Source organism: Protobothrops mucrosquamatus, unplaced genomic scaffold (assembly GCF_001527695.2).
Source record: "Protobothrops mucrosquamatus isolate PMUCROS unplaced genomic scaffold, P.Mucros_1.0 scaffold_155, whole genome shotgun sequence".
Classification (NCBI taxonomy): Eukaryota; Metazoa; Chordata; class Lepidosauria; order Squamata; family Viperidae; genus Protobothrops; species Protobothrops mucrosquamatus.
In genome coordinates, this window is record NW_015386231.1 from 462,418 (window position 1) to 481,332 (window position 18,915).

The following is an 18,915-nucleotide window of genomic DNA, read 5'->3' on the forward strand; positions in this document are numbered from 1 at the left end:
AAGATATGTAATAATAATAATAATACCATCAAACATCCACATCTGCCTATCCCAGGTCCTNATAATAATAATAATAATAATAATAATAATAATAATAATAATAATAATAATAATAATAATAATAATAATAATAATAATAATAATGTTGGAAGGGACCTTGGAGGTCATCTAGTCCAACCCCCTGCTCAGGCAGGAAACCCTATACCATTTCAGACAAATGGCTGTCTAGTCTCTTCTTAAAAACTTCCGGTGTTGGAGCATTCACCGCTTCTGGAGCATTCACAGCTTCCTCTGGTTAATTGTTCTAACTGTCAGGGAATTTCTCCTTAGTTCTAGGTTGCTTCTCTCCTTGGTTAGTTTCCGTTCGTTGCTTCTTGTCCTGCCTTCATGTGAATGAAGCCACTAAGGGGCACACTTTCTCTTGTTCTTTTTCTTTTATTCAGAGAATCGCAAAATACAAAAGGACTGCACAGAACATCTGGTGACTATAACAGCTGCCCATTTATTTTCTTCTTAGCAATTTGTATGAAAGATGCACCAAATCCGGTGCAACAAAGCCGTTCTGCACAGAAGGACAGTTTCAACCAGGAAAAAAGACCAGCTTCACCCAACTGGCCCTCTTCCCATTGCTACAGTAGAAGTTTTCTGGTGCTTCCACTGGCAAGGAGTTTCATCTGGCTGTATTTTTACTATTTTTGAGAATGCACAACCCAAAGTCTCCCCTGTTGTTCCTCCCAGTCCAAAGGCCTGGCACCTGCATCCTGCAACTGCACTTTTCATTGGCTTTTAGGACAACGTACTACACCAGGGGTAGGCAACCTTGGCTCTTTCATGACTCGTGGACTTCAACTCCCAGAATTCCTGAGCCAGCCATGCTGAGGGGAAAGGGAGAGGTTTCCAAGCTGAGCCATGCTGGCTCAGGAATTCTGGGAGTTGAAGTCCACGAGTCATAAAAGAGCCAAGGTTGTCTACCCCGTACTACACTGACCCCTGTAACTGTCAGTGGACAGCAGTGGTACCCTGGGGTTTATTGATTTGGCTCTGGCTTTGGCTGTTCCAGGGGCCAGAGTGATGGTGGCTGTTCTTAGACCAATCTCAATTAGCTCTGGGACTGGTCTTTCTGCCATTTGTGATCAAGGGGCTAGGACTGGATGCTTTGCCACTCTGGTTAGTATAGTCAGTGCTTACCGTCCTTGTAATGAACGGACTTGTGGAGCTAAGCTTCTCACTTGACCACATAACTCCTTCTGTGCCTTTTAGCCAGATTATTTTGGAACGGTGGGCTTAGCAGTTTTGCAAGCATCTGGAGATGTCCCTCCCTCTTCATCCTTCCTTCATCCCACTCCTGCCAGCACGTTTGCCATCTTTGTCAAACCCACCGCTCTCTGCCTCTGTCTAAATATGTCATTGGTGGTTGCTTTTTCCCATCAGTACAGCCACCCACACTAAGCATACGCTCGGGGCACTTAGAAACGGCAACGTAGAGTTTTCCCCCTCCCCGACGGTCACGCCCTTAAATCTTTCACTGCCACGCTCAACTTTAACCGGCGTGTTTGCAACTCTTCTCATCTGTTGTTTTTCAGCTTTAATTTGCAATTTTTTTAAAAAATAAAAAATCTCTGGTGTGGAGAGCGACTAAAATGTCAACGTTTGCGCTTGAAGGTAAGCATCGGGTATCCCATTTGTTCCGTCCGGTGGCGCGAGACTTTTGCACCCGTCCAGTACAAGCGCAGTGGTGCCAGGGACCGACAAACACACAGAAAGGAGGGCGCTTGCAAACTTGACTGGGAAGTTTGCAAAGCAAATAAACAAGCGATAAAAGGGAATGTGAGCGCAGATGCACACACACCCGCTCGGGAATTCAAGTCCCCCCACCACAAAAAAAAGTCCAGCAAACTTGCCTTGAGAGAGCGCCAAATTCAAAACAGAAGGCACCAGAGTTTCTTAAACGGAAGCAGTTCTGAGGACGCTCCTTGGGAAGCGCGAGATACTCTTTGCTCTGCTCTCCGCTCTCCGCACGGCGAGCCTTTGCACCGGGAAGTGGGGGGGGCATCGGTGGCCGCTGGGTTTCCTGGTTACCGGCGGCGCAGCCTCCTCTGCTGGCAGAGGCAGCAGTTCCTCGGAACAGAACCGTTTTACACATCGTCGGATTTCTCATCCGAGTCCGAACTGGCCGCGGCACAGGGCTGTCCTGGTCTGGCTAGCATTTGCTTGACTCGCATAAGGGATCCTTAAGCTTGTTCTTTTACTGATTTTTTTTAAAGCGCTAAATATATATATATATATATATTTAAGTTTGCATTTAATAGAGATGTGGGGTCCGGCCTGGGGGAATGGCCTGGAAGACATCTGAATTTTTCACATCTTATTTCACCTTCAGCACTTACTTAATGTCTTAATGCAGGGGTCTTCAAACTTGGCCCTTTTATGACAGGTGGACTTCAACTCCCAGAATTCCTCAGCCAGGCACTCTGGCTGAGGAATTCTGGGAGCTGAAGTCCACCAGTCATAAAAGGGCCAAATTCGAAGACCCTTGTCTTAATGTCTTGTCAAATAAGCAATGGAAGGGCATTGTTGGGCTTTGCTTAGGCGTCAGTTGGCCTTAATTTGGCCCTGAATGTATGATGCTTGAGAACCAGTTTGGGGTAGTGGTTGAAGGCACTGGAGTAGAAAGCAGGACATGCTGAATTCTTGTCCTGCTTTTAGGTACAAAGCCATCTGGGTGACCTTGGGCCGGTCACTCTCTCTTAGCCCCAGGGAGAAGGCAAGGGCAAACCTTTTCCAGAAAAACCTTGCCAAGAAAACTGGAGTGACTTATCTAGGCAATTGCCAGAAGTCAACCTTGACTCATAGGTGTGCATGTGCACACCGCACACACACACACACACACACACACACACACACAGGTAGACAGACAGACAAAGATAGTGCTTGGTGGGAGAAAAAGGAAGCTGAGGAATTCACTGGTCCCTTTCCTTAACTTGGCCTTCTTTACCAGCCTTATTGTGGCAGAATAGAAGTTGGCAATGGGTGTAAGGCAACTTCCACATCAAGGACTGGAGGGCAGCACTTTGACCTGGTCATGTGGAAAAGTCATGAGATGGTGTTTCCATTTTTCAGATAAATACTTTCAGGGAAAGCTAGTGTTCATTCCAGATTTTAAAAAACGAAATAATTCTGGACTCAGAGCACGCTTCATTTTGCAACTTGTTCATCATTCTTTTACATAACCCTACAATTAATTAACTCAAGCTTTCTGAATTTCAGCACTATACTGTGGGAGGGAGTAATGTTGTTGTCATTAGTATTTAAAACAATGCAATTTGAAATCTTTGCCAATTTCTGAGTCACCCAGTGATCTATCACAGACTCACAACTGCCTTCCTAATTCCATCCCTAATTTATGTGCAACACTTAGCACAGTTCTTTTTTCTTCCTAAATGTACTCAGCAGTTTAGTTTTTCCTCATATGAACCGCTTTTTTTAAAAAAAATATGATTTTGTTGCCCTCCTCTGGACACTTTCCCCAGACATACACAACTCCATTCATTCCAATGCTATGATGTGATCAACTTCAGTCATAGGATGTAAATACCAGGGAGATTTTTTTTAAAAAAAGATTTGATTATGATTATATAATAAATATAACTCATTACTATCACTGATCACTGTTTTTCTTTACTAAGCACTTAAGCCTTTAAATTTTCATAAGATTTAAAGATTTTGGAGCAAAGAGGGAAGGAGAGGGGGAGGGGGAGAGAAAGGAAAAGGGAAGAGAAATGGGGAGGAGAGGAGGAGAGGAGAGGGGAAGAGGAGAAGTGGATAGGAGAGGAGGATAGAAGAAGAGGAGAAGAGAAGAGGGGAGGGGAGGGGAGGAGAAGAGAAGAGAAGGAGAGGAGAAAAGAGGAGAATAGGATAGGATAGGATAGGATAGGTTAGGATAAGAGAAGAGAAAAGAACAGAAGGAGAGGAGAGGAGAGGAGAAGAGAGAAAAGGAGGAGAGTAGGATGGATAAGAGAAGAGAAGAAAGAGAAGACAAGAAGAGGATAGTGGGATAGGATAAGAGAAGAGAAGAGAAAAGAAGAGAGGAGGGGAGGGGAGGGGAGCATAGGAGAAGAGAAGTGAAGAAGAAGAGAGAAAAGGAGGATAGGATAGGAGAAGATAGGATAGGATAGGAGAAGAGAGCGAAGAGAAGAAGAGGAGAGGAGGATAGGATAGGAGAAGAGAAGAGAAGAGAAAAGAAGAGGAGGAGAGAAGAGAAGAGGAGGATAGGATAGGATAGGATAGAAGAGAAGAGAAGAGAAGGAGAGAAGAGAAGAGAAGAGGAGGATAGGATAGGATAGGATAGGATAGGATAGGATAGGATAGAAGAGAAGAGAAGAGAAGAGAAGAGAAGAGAAGAGAAGAGAAACGACCGAAGTCTCGACGGGATACTTGGCGGCTTACAAAAGCGCACGGGACGGTGAAAGCCCTTTAGCGCCCGCCTCTGATTGGACGGGTGACGGGGGAGGCGGGCCCTGCTTGACAGCCTACTCTTAGCCGGGCTCTGAGCTCCGCTGAGATAAATACAGGTGATCCAAGATGCCGCAGCAACACAGCTCTCCGACGCTCTCCGCGGCTTCAGGCTTCCCCGCGCAAAGATGTCTCAGACACTCAAGCTGGCCACGAAGGCATCTTTGCTCGCGAAGCTCTTTCCTGAGCTGTGGGTGGAATCTCTCCTCGGGGCGCGATCGAAAGTTATTAAAACCCACAAGACTCTGGAGGAGATGCCGGGACCCAGCGCTCTCGGCTTCTTCACCGACCTTTTCTGCAAAAGAGGTCTGTCCCGACTCCACGAACTCCAGGTAAGAGCCGCCTTGAGAAAGAAAGAAAGAAAGAAAGAAAGAAAGAAAGAAAGAAAGAAAGAAAGAAAGAAAGAAAGAAAGAAAGAAAGAAAGAAAGAAAGAAAGAAAGAAAGAAAGAAAGAAAGATGATAGATAGATAGATAGATAGATAGATAGATAGATAGATAGATAGATAGATAGATAGATGATAGATAGATAGATGATAGATAGATAGATAGATAGATAGATAGATAGAGAGAGAGAGAGAGAGAGAGAGAGAGAGAGAGAGAGAGATGAGAGAGATAGAGACTGACAGACAGACAGAAGAATATCATCCCTACACCCTCATCACCCACTATGATAATCTCTCCCTCTCCCTCTCCACTCTTCTCTCTCCTTTAAGGCTTGAAACTATAATGAATCTTTTCCTTAATGCTTCTCCCCATCAAAAAAGGAAACCCTTTTTCTTGTGTGGGCTTATGTAAAACCAATGAACTGCATAGTCTAAAAAAAACGATCCTAGGGACACTTCCCCACTTTTTTATTGATCCAAGATAACTTATAATCAAAAGCTTTCTGGGATTACCAATCGAAAGATGTGCAGCATTCTAGGCTTTCCTTTGCAAGCTGTGATATGTCTATGTGCGTAAGGAAATGTTTTGTGTGGGGTTTTTTAAAAGAAAGGTTTACAGATGGGAAATAACCAAGTCTGACTCTCCTGTAAAATATCTGTGAATGAAGCAAGGTAGTTGCACCATCCAAACATCACCTAAGAGCTCTTTTTCTCAGTTACGGTTCCTTCCTTTTTTGGAAGGGGACAGTGGACAGCAGGCACAGAGCACCTTTCGGGAACACATGTCACATACAGCGTGACAAATTCTGCTCCCTTCTCTCCAGTTGTTTATTCAGGGGTGTCCTTACTGTGGGTCTCTTACTGTGTCAAAAAGGGACACGTTGAAAAGGGGTGCCCCAGAACAGAAGAAATGGCACCACTGGATAAGCAAACTTCTTCTGAATGTATGGCTCTTGATCCATGATTTCTCAAATTGTCCTTTGAATCCTTAATTCTTGGGGTTGTTTTTTTTTTAACTTCATGGATGATGCCTTGATTATTTCTTTTTTAAGCTTCTGCCCAGAATTCCAATTATCCGAATAACTTATCTCCTTGTATGAATGTGGTGAAGCAATTGGCCCCTGGCATCCTTAAAGCAGTCTGAAAATGAATCTCCAAGTTAAGGATGTGGCATGAAATATACCCCCTAGGACTTTCATAAGCAATACTGAGCAATTCTCTAAAGCTTTGCTTAAAAATCTCTGTTGCTTCAGCGGGAGAGGAATCACGGGCACTTAATGACAATTCAGCAAGAGCTAGGCAAGACGAACAATAAGACATTCCTGAACCATGTCATAGCAGAACCCCTGGTTTATGATGCCATATTTATAAAACTGGAATAGGTATTCTACAAGGCGCAGAAGTTCTGGGGTCAGGATCGTCACTTGCATGTATGGAACCCTTACAGTGGGCACTTTTTGTCTCCAAGCAAAAGGCTATTTCAGTAAATATTAGTTCAGCACGTTCTTTCCTAGCTTGCGGGTCTACTGTGCTCGGTTACATAGACAGTAGCTTTTGTTGAAAAACCTAAGCCACTGAGCTGAGCAAAGCCATCTTGACCTTGTGGCCATCTATAGCATTAAACTGTACTTACGTGCACATGGAACACACTGTATAATTTTAAAATCACTGATAGTTCTGTGAGGTGAGCAGAGATGAGAGCACCCTAGCCCGTTCTTGTTTTAACATACATGTTCAATGAGTGTGTTCAGTAGTTGTCTCAATAAGACGGGTGTTTTATTATATTTGTGGAAATTACCTCCTTCTGCATGCTCTAAAATAGAGACTGTTTTATTTTACTTCCAAAATCTCTTTGCCATTCATCAATCCTCATGTTTCCTGTAACTTTAGCACAATGGACACAAAACTTCTTTTTTTTTATTGAAGTGTTCTTGGTGCTTTCTGAACGTTGTTTTCTTGGTGACTGTTTTTATTGCCCCTATTTAAATTTGCAATGGTCCTATTGTGTAGAGTAATTTCCTATTGCAGTCCAATTCTTCCTGCCAAAGGTCTCTGATACTCTGATACTGAGTTACATTACTGAAACATAGTAGTGCAAACTACTACACTATATTGTCAAAATAGGTTTGCAGGTTTAGCAGTACATCATTAGATAGGCAGAGAAAAAATATTCAGCACCTGTCTTATAAAATGCCCTTGCTGGCATCTGTAATATCATTGTCCTGATTATCTCTGAAAATAATCTGAGGGGTGAAGAGAAGACTGTTTTGGACTATCATACCAGTGTTAAGTTTGTTGAATGCTGTACTGGTAATCTAATGTCAATGATTTTCACAAAGGTAAAAAGACCCCCACATAGCTTTTAAGATGGGTGAGGCTGTTTGTTTTATGCACCACTGCTGTCTTTGGATAGTGTAGGAAGTATTCATGATGTGAGACTAAATATATATCCTCTCTTTCCATGTGTACCCTTTAAGGACAATTGTATATATTCATTGTTGTGATCCTTTTTTGCAATTCGATTATTGTTGATATACTATTGTATTTTCCAAACAGGGAAAAGCAAATGAACCATTGAAGAATGCTGATGCTTAACTTAAGAACTCAGTTTTGGTTGTACTTAGATTTCTTTCACTTTTCTACTTTATCACAAGGGACATACAACCATAAGGAGTAGCAACTTAACAGAAAATCAGACTAAATAATGAAAGCTACTCAAGAATCTACAGAAGGCTCTAACCAAATAAATGAAAAGCACAATCCTACACATTTTCAGAGAGCCAAAAATCCTTTTGTGTCCCACTTTTAAGAGTCTATATCACAGGGAATCGATCCAAAGAAGACTAAACCTATTTTTCAGTCCCAGTTATTGCAGCAGAAAAAGCCCATCGACTTAGTTTTGTCACATAATCTTCAGGACTAAAATTGGCCCATCTTGTCCAATAAGCTACTGTCTTTGCACTGGCAATTTGTTTTAGTGCTTCTTTAGATATTAAATCCAAGTTAATCCCTTTTCACATATGTGAAGATCCTCACGTTATAGAGGTACTGTGATGTACCGATGTACAAGTAGTCCTCAGCTTACAACCACAACTGAGCCTAAAAATTATGTTGCTAAGTGAGTAATTTGTGAAGTGAGTTTTGCCCCATTTCACGACTTCTCTCGCCACATTTGTAAAGTGAATCACTGCAGTCCTTAAATTAGTAACCCGGTGGTTAAATGAAATCTGGCTTCCCCCATTGACTTTGCTTCTCAGAAGCTTGCAAAAGGAGATCATATGACTCTGGGGCACTGCAACCGTCGTAAATGTGAGTCAGTTGTCAAGCATCCAAATATAAGGCATGTGAACACAGGGATGTTGCAACGGTCATAAGTGTGAAAAATGGTCATAATGGTCACTTTTTTCAGTACCTTTGTAACTTGGAACGGTCACTAAACGAACTGTTCTAAGTCGAGGACTACCTGTATTTGGGTATTCATTTTGGACATCAGATGCTTATCTTTTTTGACATGGAGATTACCAGTAAGGGAGAAAAATTCCACAATCAATTTTCCCTCAGGAAGGAAATGTAACTGTTGAGAAACTTGACACATGAAGTGTATCTCCCAGGGGTTCAGTATATTTCTGCCTGGAATGGATTGGATTTGAGATTAACAGCCTTTCTAGATATTTCCTTATTTAGTAATCCCTTCAGAAATTATGCAGAATTTAGGATTAATCAAACAAAAGAGATGGGAGGGGGGAGTGTTATTATGTTTCCTGACTGGGTCTTCTTCCCTGAGTGGGAAAGCCATTGGATCATTATGGGTTCCCTCCTCACAAGCTTCTCTCCTGCTCTCCTCCTAGATTGAAGGCAAGGCTAAATACGGCCCGGTTTGGAAGGCGAGTTTTGGGCCCATCCTCACAGTCCATGTGGCAGATCCCAGTCTGATTGAACAGGTGCTGAGACAGGAAGGCAAGCATCCCATTCGCTCCGACCTCTCCTCCTGGAAGGATTATCGAGTGTGCCGAGGCCATGCATACGGGCTGCTTACAGCGTAAGTATTTGCTGCTTTTTGTTGTCCAGGCAGGCTGGCAGGAGTCCATGTTGCAGGAGAGTTCCCCTGAAGGCTGTCCTTGCAGAGGTTATTCCATTTTCATTATTTCCCACCCAGCAAATAATTTCATGCATTGATTAGCTGTGGAGTAGCTCCCTCTAGTGACTTCCCGGAGACTTTCAAGAAGGTTTTATGCATATGAAGATGGGGCTCTGATGGCCATTTAGGCAGCCATTTTAAAAGCCCATTGCCATTCATCCTTTGGTTTATAGAAGGAGTTTCTGCTCTCGAGACAGCTAACTATCAGAACTAGAAAATAAACAATCAAACTTGAAAATAAGAATCAAAGCCCAATATAATACAAAGCCCAATATAATACAACCTTTATCCACGCAACCTATAAATCTTGGCTGAAAGGGGAAGAATTTCATGTCTCTCTAGGAAGCAAAAAACCGGGAAAGCTGTTGGCTCTCCAAAGTTGGCAGGTTAAGAAGGCTGCAGGAGCTTAGAAAGACCAAGATAGGACAGGACAGCCCCACCAGTAGGTCAAGTGAACCAGTTACTTCAGGCAGCCAAAGCAAGTGAGGTGGGTGGGGGATAGAGTTGTGTGTAGTTGCCCTGAACCAGGTCAACTAGTCTTCTGCCCTCAATTCCAATAATGTGTGTTGTCTTTCAATCAGTGCTCAAGTAAGATCTGACTGCCAGTTCACTTGGGTTTTGGGTGGGGGGGTGGGGAGGGCTGCTATCTCGTCTCTCACAGAAGGCAACATATTATCCTGAAAAAAAATAATCCTGTTCCTGAGCAATATGGATATCAACAGTATTGTCTGTTCCCATGACACAAAAACACATCTTAAGGCAGCAGAGACTGTAGACAATTGTGTAATTTACCACTACTACCTACACATACTCACAAAACATATGTGTAGGTGGTAGTGGTGAATTACACAATTGACTACAGCCTCCAGTGTCTTAAGATATGTTTTCATGTCACGGGATAAGATGTTTCCTGCCCTCTCTATTTCTCACACAAAATCAGCAGAATTGGGCAGTAATGGAAACTCTGGAGCAAAGATCTCAGATAGTCCTACATGAAGGATTTCACAGTTGGATTGCGTAATGGGAGGGACACACCTTATTTATTGGTTTTTATGTATCACTCTATGCCACTCTAACCGATGGACCCTCCAAAGCTACGGCACACAACATTTCTGACCATCGGCCAGACTGGCTGAAGCTGCCGGCCACCGAATTTTAGTCAGAGCTTGTCTACTTTAAATGCTGAGCTGAAATTATTCTCTTTCTTCTGGCATCTCAGCCTTCTGGCTCTGGAAAGGGTAGGCTAAAATCCTTAAAGCATCAGGTCAAGGATTCTGTCATACTACAGGTAGTCCTCAACTTACAACAGTTCATTTAGTGACCATTCAAAGTTACAACGCCCTTGGAAAAAAGTGACTTGTGACCGTTTTTCACACTTACGACTGTTGTAGCCTTCCCTGAGGTCATGTGATCAAAATTCAGACATTTGGCAACTGCCTCATATTTATGACGGTTGCAGTGTCCCGGGGGGGTGTCATGTGTTCCCCTTTTGCAACTTTCTGACAAGCGAAGTCAAGCCAGATTCACTTAACAACTGTGACACTAACTTAACCCCCAATTGGGGCAAGAAAGATTGTAAGATGAGGCAAAATTCACTTAGCAAATGTCTCAACGACAGAAATCTTGGGTTCAATTGTGGCCGTAAGTCAAGGACTACCTGTATGAGTGCGTGAATGGAGATAACTTTGAATCATAAGGATTAGCCTCATGGCTAGTCTGCTTCATTTTGTGTTTCTTCCTTTGGAGGACTGCTCCCTAGAGCTGGCCTGTAGAGGACCGGAGGGAAGGAGAGACCCTCATGTTTGCATTACGTGAGAACAGCAGAATCTTGCTGAGTCTTCTGCAAGCTGGGAAGTGAGAAATCGCTCTGAGGACCTCACTAAGCCGTGAGGATGATTCAGGCTCCCTCCGTAGGGGTTGTCCCATCTGCTGGCTGGTGGCTTCCACAGCCTGGACCAGTGCAGGATATGAGTAACAAGAAAAGGAAATGTAACAAAGAGATAAGCCCTCAGCCCTTTTGGAAGGGCTCTGGGCTGTTTGTTTACAGATTATTAGTGGACTATCTATCCCAGTGTGGTGTAATGATTGAGGCCTCAGGCTAGAAACCAGGAAGCTGAGTTCTAATCTTGCCTGAGGCACACAGCCAGCTGAGTGATCTTGGTCCAGTCACTTTCTCTCCGCCCAATGAATGATGCAATGGTAAACCACTATTGAAAAACCTTGCCAGGAGCGACTTATGCAATCAATATCTGAGAATCAGACATAATTGAATGGGGGGGGGGGGAATCTCTTTTCCAAGGGTGGAGGTGTAGCTCTGCCAAGCTGATACTTACTGTATATCTCTCTTTGGAAATGGGAGAATGTCCTTGCTGGTTTCTAAGTTTTCTCTTCCCAGAGCTTTCCTGTAGAGCTTTCCTCCTGCCCAGCATGCTAACGGAGGCTGTTTTCTACCCTGCAGGGAAGGTGAGGAGTGGCAGCAAATTCGCAGCATCCTAGGAAAACACATGCTGAAGCCCAAGGAGGTGGAATCTTACACGGGCACCCTGAATGACGTGGTCAGTGATCTAATCTGCCGGCTGCAGCACCAGAGAAATCTCCACGAGCGACACGTTGTCAAGAATGTGGCCGACGAATTCTACAAGTTTGGATTAGAAGGTACCTTATCGCTGTGCCTGTTTTGTAATCGCCTCACCAAACTTCATCTGTATCAAAGTTACACTGGCGACTTCATTTACAAGTAGAGAAACATAGCATGATGTTATAATGTAGTACAATGGAGCCGGGCTGAATTTATCTGAGATAAACTACAATTAGTCCTCGACTTAGTCATAGCACTGAAAAAAGTGACTTGCAACTAGTCCTCACACTTACGACCGTCACAGCAGCATCCCACAAATCAAAATTTTGGTGCTTGGCAACCGGTGCGTATTTACAACGGTTGCAGTGTCCTGGGTCACATGATTGCCAGAGTCATTTTGCTATGACAAATCGCTTTAATGAATAAATAAAATAAAATAAAAATTTCAATCTTGCCATCCAGCTTCTCACAAGCAAAGTCAATGGGGGAAGTCAGGTTTGCTTAACGACCGTATGATTCACTTAATAACTGCACTGACAACTGTGGCAAAAATGGTCATAAAATTAGGAAGGACTTACTTAACAACCACCCTGCTTAACAACAGAAATTCTGGTCCCAAATGTGGCCAGAAGTCGAGGACTACCTACATACTATTTTTATAGGGTTGATGATACAAACACGTAAGAGTAGTTAATTTATACTTTTCTCCCCATACGTCTTTCATTACTACTCTCTTTAGCAAAATTTTACCATCACTTAATGAGTCCTCAATAAATGTTCATGTTCCAAGTTTCTTGTTAATCAGAGGGCTTTAGGCATTAAAATAATGGCAACTTTTGTTGAATTCTGCAAAGTGAAAACCTCTAACTTCAATATTTAAATTTAATTCTTTAATTACAATTTTAAAACCCTGATGGTTGTAGAGAAGAAAGTGTGTTGCCAGTGCTTGTTTAAAAAAAAAAAAAAAACTCAGCTACTAAGGGATGAAGTTTGGTGTAGAAAGTTTCTGCTGTAATGATTGAAGTGTCCATTCTTTTAATTCCCTTCCTGGCTTGGGTTTTTCTAGGCATTTCTTCGGTCCTCTTTGAATCCCGCATTGGCTGCCTGGAACCCAAAGTTCCAGAAGAAACAGAGAAGTTCATTAGCTCCATCAACACCATGTTTGTCATGACTCTGCTCACGATGGCCATGCCCAAATTTTTGCACCAAATCTTTCCTAAGCCATGGCAGAAGTTCTGTGAATCTTGGGACTATATGTTTGAGTTTGGTGAGTGTTGCTGCCACTAAACTTTTTTACTTTAAATAATATTTAACTAATCTTTGATTGGGAGCTGAAAGATGGGTGGCTATATAAATGTTATAAATAGAGATAGATGATAGACAGATATAGATGAGAGATTAGATAGGTAGATAGATGATTGATGGATGATAGATAGATGGCAGATAGAAGATAGATGATGATAGATAAGATGATATAGATAGATAAATAGATAGATAGATAGAGAGAGAGAGAGAGAGATGATAGATAAATGACAGATAGAAGATAGATGATGATAGATAGATAAGATGATATAGATAGATAGACAGAGATAGATAGATAGATGATAGATAGATGACAGCTAGAAGATAGATGATGGATAAGATGATATAGATAGATAGATAGATAGATAGATAGATAGATAGATAGATAGATAGATAGATAGATAGATAGATAGATGACAGATAGAAGATAGATGATGATGATAGATAGATAGATAGATAGATAGATAGATATAGATAAATGATAGATAGATGACAGATAGAAGATAGATGATGATTAGATAGATAGATAGATAGATAGATAGATAGATAGATAGATAGATAGATAGATAGATAGTCTTATGTGATTATCAATGTTGTTGTTAGTATTATTTATTATAAAGCATGATTTTATAAGGACCAGAAATGTGCTATTTCTCATTTCATTTTCTGTTACAATTGTCATTTTCTCCTTGTAGATTATTCAGATTATTCAGGAATTTCCCTGAATGCAGAATTGAAATAGCAGTACTTTGAGTATTTGATTGAAGGGTAGTGTGTAAATACTTAAAACAAATAGATACCTATTGCTAACATGTTAGCGAGAGCCAGGGATGGTCTATGTACAAGATGATATTCTCCTGTTTGCCTAAGATCATATTAAAACAAGAAACAAGAAACATTCAGACTTGACTGATATGTTGTGAAGGTTGTTGAATATGTTGTTGGATGGCTCCAACAGAGAGACAAGGAATGATCTTTTGCCCATTTCTTTTCTAGCCAAAGGACACATCGATAAGCGGATGGCTGAAGTTTCAGAAAGAATCAACCAGGGGGAGAAAGTCGAAGGAAAATACCTCACTTATTACTTGGCACAAGAAAAACTCTCCATGAAATCCATTTATGGAAATGTGACCGAGCTCCTGCTGGCTGGTGTGGACACAGTAAGTATTTGGGGATGCTCTAAAATTGAATATTTTCTATACTTGCAAGCATTATTTCTCTCTAGCTGTGGAAGCCACATCCAATCCAACTTCAGCTGAAACTAGTTTGTGCGACGGGGAAAGCATTAATAGATATTGTGGGTAACAGATCAGAGGGATAATCTCGTCTTCTTATGGTGGACTTAACTGTTCTGCAGGCCCCGATAACCTTATCTTGAATAGTCAGGAGGACCATATTCCTTCCCTTGAGTAGCTGTTCTGTAGGGGAGGACAAGGATGTAGGTGTGATGGGATTGTGCCTGAACCTGAAATTTATTTCCTGTGTCCATGGCTTAGAGTGAGGACAGCTTTCCCCAATCAGGAACTTTCCAATTGTGTTAGATTGAATTTCCCATCATTTCCAGTTAGTGAGGGATATAGTCTAGCCCAGGGGTAGACAACCTTGGCTCTTTTACGACTCGTGGACTTCAACTCCCAGAATTCCTGAGCCAGCATGGCTCAGCTTGGAAACCTCTCCTTTTCCCCTCAGCATGGCTGGCTCAGGAATTCTGGGAGTTGAAGTCCACGAGTCATAAAAGAGCTAAGGTTGCCTACCCCATGTCTAGCACATACGTGAGATATTTGAGGAAGGCTGCTTTAAAATATGTAAAGTGAATGCATCTTAGCTTTTAGAAAATGTGCAGGAGCCTGTAAATAGTTTCTGCACTGTGCAGCTCTGTTTAAAGGTAAAGGTTTCCCCTGTCCGGTTGTGTTTGACTCTAGGGGATGGTGCTCATCTGTTTCTTAGCTGAGGGAGCCAGCGTTGTCTGAGGACATTTTTCCTGGTCATATGGCCCCCTTGCAGCTTTGTTTAATGCAGCTAGTAGTATTAGCTGCTCCGCTCTTTACCTGGCATAATCTGATGGAGGGACATGGATTCCATCCATGATTCTTAGTTTGTGTTCTTTAGCTGTACGAAAGAAGAATACTCTTGAGCAGGGGTAGGCAACCTTGGCTCTTTTATGACTCGTGGACTTCAACTCCCAGAATTCCTGAGTCAGCATAGCTTCTGGGAGTTGAAGTCCACGAGTTATAAAAGAGCCAAGGTTGCCTACCCCTGCTCTAGACAGCTAGCACAAAAAACAGTACGGACTACTTTGCAACAATGCCTCCAGCCTCACAGAGGGCTTATTCTCTATACCCTTAGACTAGTTCTGAATCCATTTCTCTCTGTATCCCTGCAGATCTCAAGCACTTTGTCCTGGAGTTTGTATGAGTTGTCCCGTCACCCTCAGATACAAGCTGCTGTCCATGAAGAAATCACCACCGTGATGCAGGACGGACTCATTCCCACAGCTGCTGAGGTCGCTCAGATGCCTCTGCTGAAGGCGGTGGTGAAGGAGGTCCTGAGGTGAGTCTTATTTCAGGAGCAGATGGGAAGCTGGTATGCGGCAGGTAGAAACACAGAAACATCCTGTGTTGATCTTGCTAGGGAAAGCTGAAAAGATGGACAGGTTTCTCCTTGCCCAGAAGCCAGCTAGGGTGTTTTTCAGGGCAGAAGCTGAATGGTAGCAGTTCAAGGGCACCTGTTATTTTTAAGACCTTCTCTTAAGATCAGCCTTCTATTCTTGCCAGCCTTTGGCATTCAGAGATGCTAAGTTTTAACATCCGTAACTTATTTGTCCATGTAAAAATCCATTTGAGTACAGGTAGTTGCTTGGCTTACACTGTTTGCTTCAAAGTTACGATAGACTCACCACAAACTACTTATGACCCAATTTTGAAGTTATAATGGCCGTAATACACATATCCCTCATGGTCAGGATATCACCTTTTGGACACTTGTCAAAAGGCTCACCTTTATGGCTTTTTGCAGAATCCTGAGATCACATGACCACAAATTTTCGGTTGGTTTTTTTTTGCCGGTTTCTGGTATTTACTTCCAGTCAAAAAAATTCCCATTAGGTAAAATGGGTTATCAACCGCCACAACAAATGTCACAAAATTGGGCCCAATCACATGGTAACCCACTTAATGACTGCAATTACAACTATAATTCCATACTCAATGACAGTCTTAAGTAGAGGATTACCTATACCAGGGGTAGGCAACCTTGGCTCTTTTATGACTCGTGGACTTCAACTCCCAGAATTCCTGAGCCAGCCATGCATGGCTGGCTCAGAAATTCTGGGAGTTGAAGTCCACGAGTCATAAAAGAGCCAAGGTTGCCTACCCCTGACTTATACCAACATGGATTTTAAAATCTACTAAAACTCTTTGCTTTTCTTTTGCATGGCTCAGTAGCAATAGCACTTAGACTTATATACCACCCCTTGGTGCTTTACAGCACTCTCTAAGCGGTTTACAGAGTTAGCCTATTGCCCCCAATAATCTGGGTCCTCATTTTACTGACCTCAGAAGGATGGAAGGCTGAGTCAACCTTAAGGCGGTCAGGATCAAACTCCTGGCAGTCGGCAGAATTAGCCTGCAATGCTGCATTCTAACCACTGCGCCACCAGGGCTCTTAGAAGGCGCTCAGCTTTCCTGTTTAGATTTTTGCAGTGGAGCATCCATACGGAGGCTGGATGCAAATTTAGCTTCCTAGCTAGAGAACTTTATTTTTTATCAATATGCTTTGCACTGAGTATCGATAGTCCTCGGCAGCTGAGCAGAGAGTGATATCTGTGATTTCTTTAAAATAACTTGTGCCTTTGTTTGCTCTTTACAGATTGTACCCGGTGATTCCTGGTAATGCACGAGTCATTTCAGACAGGGACATCCAAGTGGGAGACTATATCATCCCGAAGAAGGTGAGCAAGGGCAGAGATGATGCAAATGGAAATGGAAAGAAAGCACAGTAACCATTAGTCTGCAGTATTTTGCCACAAACCATTCGTATCTCATTTGGATACAACAATTAGAAGCAACTGCTGAGTTAAGCTACGAGCCTACTCAAAACAAGGCTGATACTCTAGACAAAATGTGATCTCAGCCACATGTGGTTCATCTAGGATGGTAGTTACCAGCTGCCCATGATGTGCTACTGGCGCTCTCCTTACATGTCTAATGTGCAGCTGAGTTTTAACATCAACAAAGTTGTAAGGAGCATGGAAGTGGTGAAGTCCTTTCCAAGAGGAAAAAATTAATAACATACAATAAATGGGAAGAAAGAGTAAAGTAGATACAACTATTCCCTGTAGGACACCAGGGAGATCCAAAACAAACCTGTTACTCTGAGTCCCCAAGTCTCTGGAAATGTATAAATATTTTGGGATAAGCATACAGGAATTCTTATTACATTGGAACTCAAGGAAAGGATTCCTTAATGGAAATACTGTCTTAAGGGCAAAATGAAGACAAGGGACCATTGAAGGTTTGCGTCAAGAAATGGGAACTAAGAAAACACTTCAAGAAGGACAAGGAAGTGGATGTAGAGCAATGAATCATGTAGACACTCTAAACATGGGTCTCTGAATTGCTTTTCTCATGAGGCTCCTTTTTTTCCTCTTCCTCTTTTCTTTAGACCCTGATAACCCTTTGCCATTTTGCTACCTCTCGAGATGAGAAGTACTTCTCCGATCCCAACTCCTTCCAGCCTGAGCGATGGCTGCAGAAGAACGCTTCACACCACCCCTATGCCTCCATTCCCTTTGGCTTTGGCAAACGCAGTTGCATTGGCCGACGCATTGCGGAACTTGAAGTTTATCTGGCGCTAGCTAGGGTATGGTCTACAGATGGTGATGATGATGATGATGATAATGATGGTGATGATGATAATGATGATGATGATATTTTCCAGATAGGCTCTTGCTCTACAACTGGCATGCTTGAAAACTTGGAATTTTGGGGAGGTGGGGGGAAGGACACAATGGCAAAACATTGTCATCTTACTTTCTTTCTTTCTTTCTTTCTTTCTTTCTTTCTTTCTTTCTTTCTCTCTTTCTTTCTTTCTTTCTTTCATTCTTTCCGCCCTCCCTCCCTCCCTCCCTCCCTCCCTCCCTTCCTTCCTTCCTTCCTTCCTTCCTATTTATTAAATTTATATGCCACTCATCTTACTATTAAAGGAACTGTTACTATTAAAGGAATTCTGGGTAGCTGTCTTCCATTTTTAAATCTCCCATATTTCCCATCAATTATTCCCCTTTTTTTCCTGCAAAAATATCACTAAGAGGAAAAGATGGAATAGTTGCATGAGGATTTTGGATCGGTCAGGTTATAGCTGCCCTGTTTGAATGCACTTATCCTCCCACCTCCAATAGTTAGACTTCGTACTGTAAATTGAGATGACAACGTTAAAATTAAAAATTGTCTCACTGAGTTAAAGTTAGCCTGGTCTCAAAGAATGCTAAAAGGTTTCTTTCTTTCCCTTTAAAAAAAACAGATCCTGATGCATTTCAAAGTGAAACCTGAAGAGGAGGGGCAAATTGTAAGCCCCATGACACGGACCTTGCTTGTGCCAGAGAAGGACATCAATTTGCAGTTTCTCAGTCGTTGAAACCAGACAAAACAAGGAAAAACTATTGACTTGGGTTTCCTGTTAATGCACAACTGGTGCTTATAGAACCTTACTGTATAGAATTCGGTAGCCCCGAGTGGAGCTACCTGTTTGAATTCTTGATATTAGTTTGAAAGGACAACAAAAGAGGGTGAAGACCCATGTTGCTGAGCAAGGTTAGCTCCAGAGAAATCCCCTCTGCAGTTCTGGAACATGGACACTTCAAAATGACTCCAACGCCAAGAATGTTTCCCAGTCTCCATCTAGGCTATGAAAAAGACCACAGAAACCAACCAAACCCTATTTCAAATCTTAGCCACAACGATAACACAAATTGCTAAAAGGCAATAGAGTGTGGTTTCCTTAA

The 18,915-nt window shown here is 42.3% G+C and overlaps 1 protein-coding gene across 1 annotated transcript; it reads left to right on the forward strand.

Annotated features, from left to right (window-relative positions):
* The first annotated feature begins 4,640 nt into the window (after positions 1–4,640).
* Positions 4,641–18,548, forward strand: LOC107291644 (25-hydroxyvitamin D-1 alpha hydroxylase, mitochondrial). Its single transcript, XM_015820668.1, has 9 exons — positions 4,641–4,844; positions 8,745–8,935; positions 11,493–11,689; positions 12,679–12,879; positions 13,911–14,074; positions 15,298–15,464; positions 16,782–16,863; positions 17,577–17,774; positions 18,435–18,548. Exons 1-9 carry the CDS (start codon positions 4,641–4,643, stop codon positions 18,546–18,548), a joined length of 1,518 nt encoding a protein of 505 aa, XP_015676154.1.
* Positions 18,549–18,915: the final 367 nt, after the last annotated feature.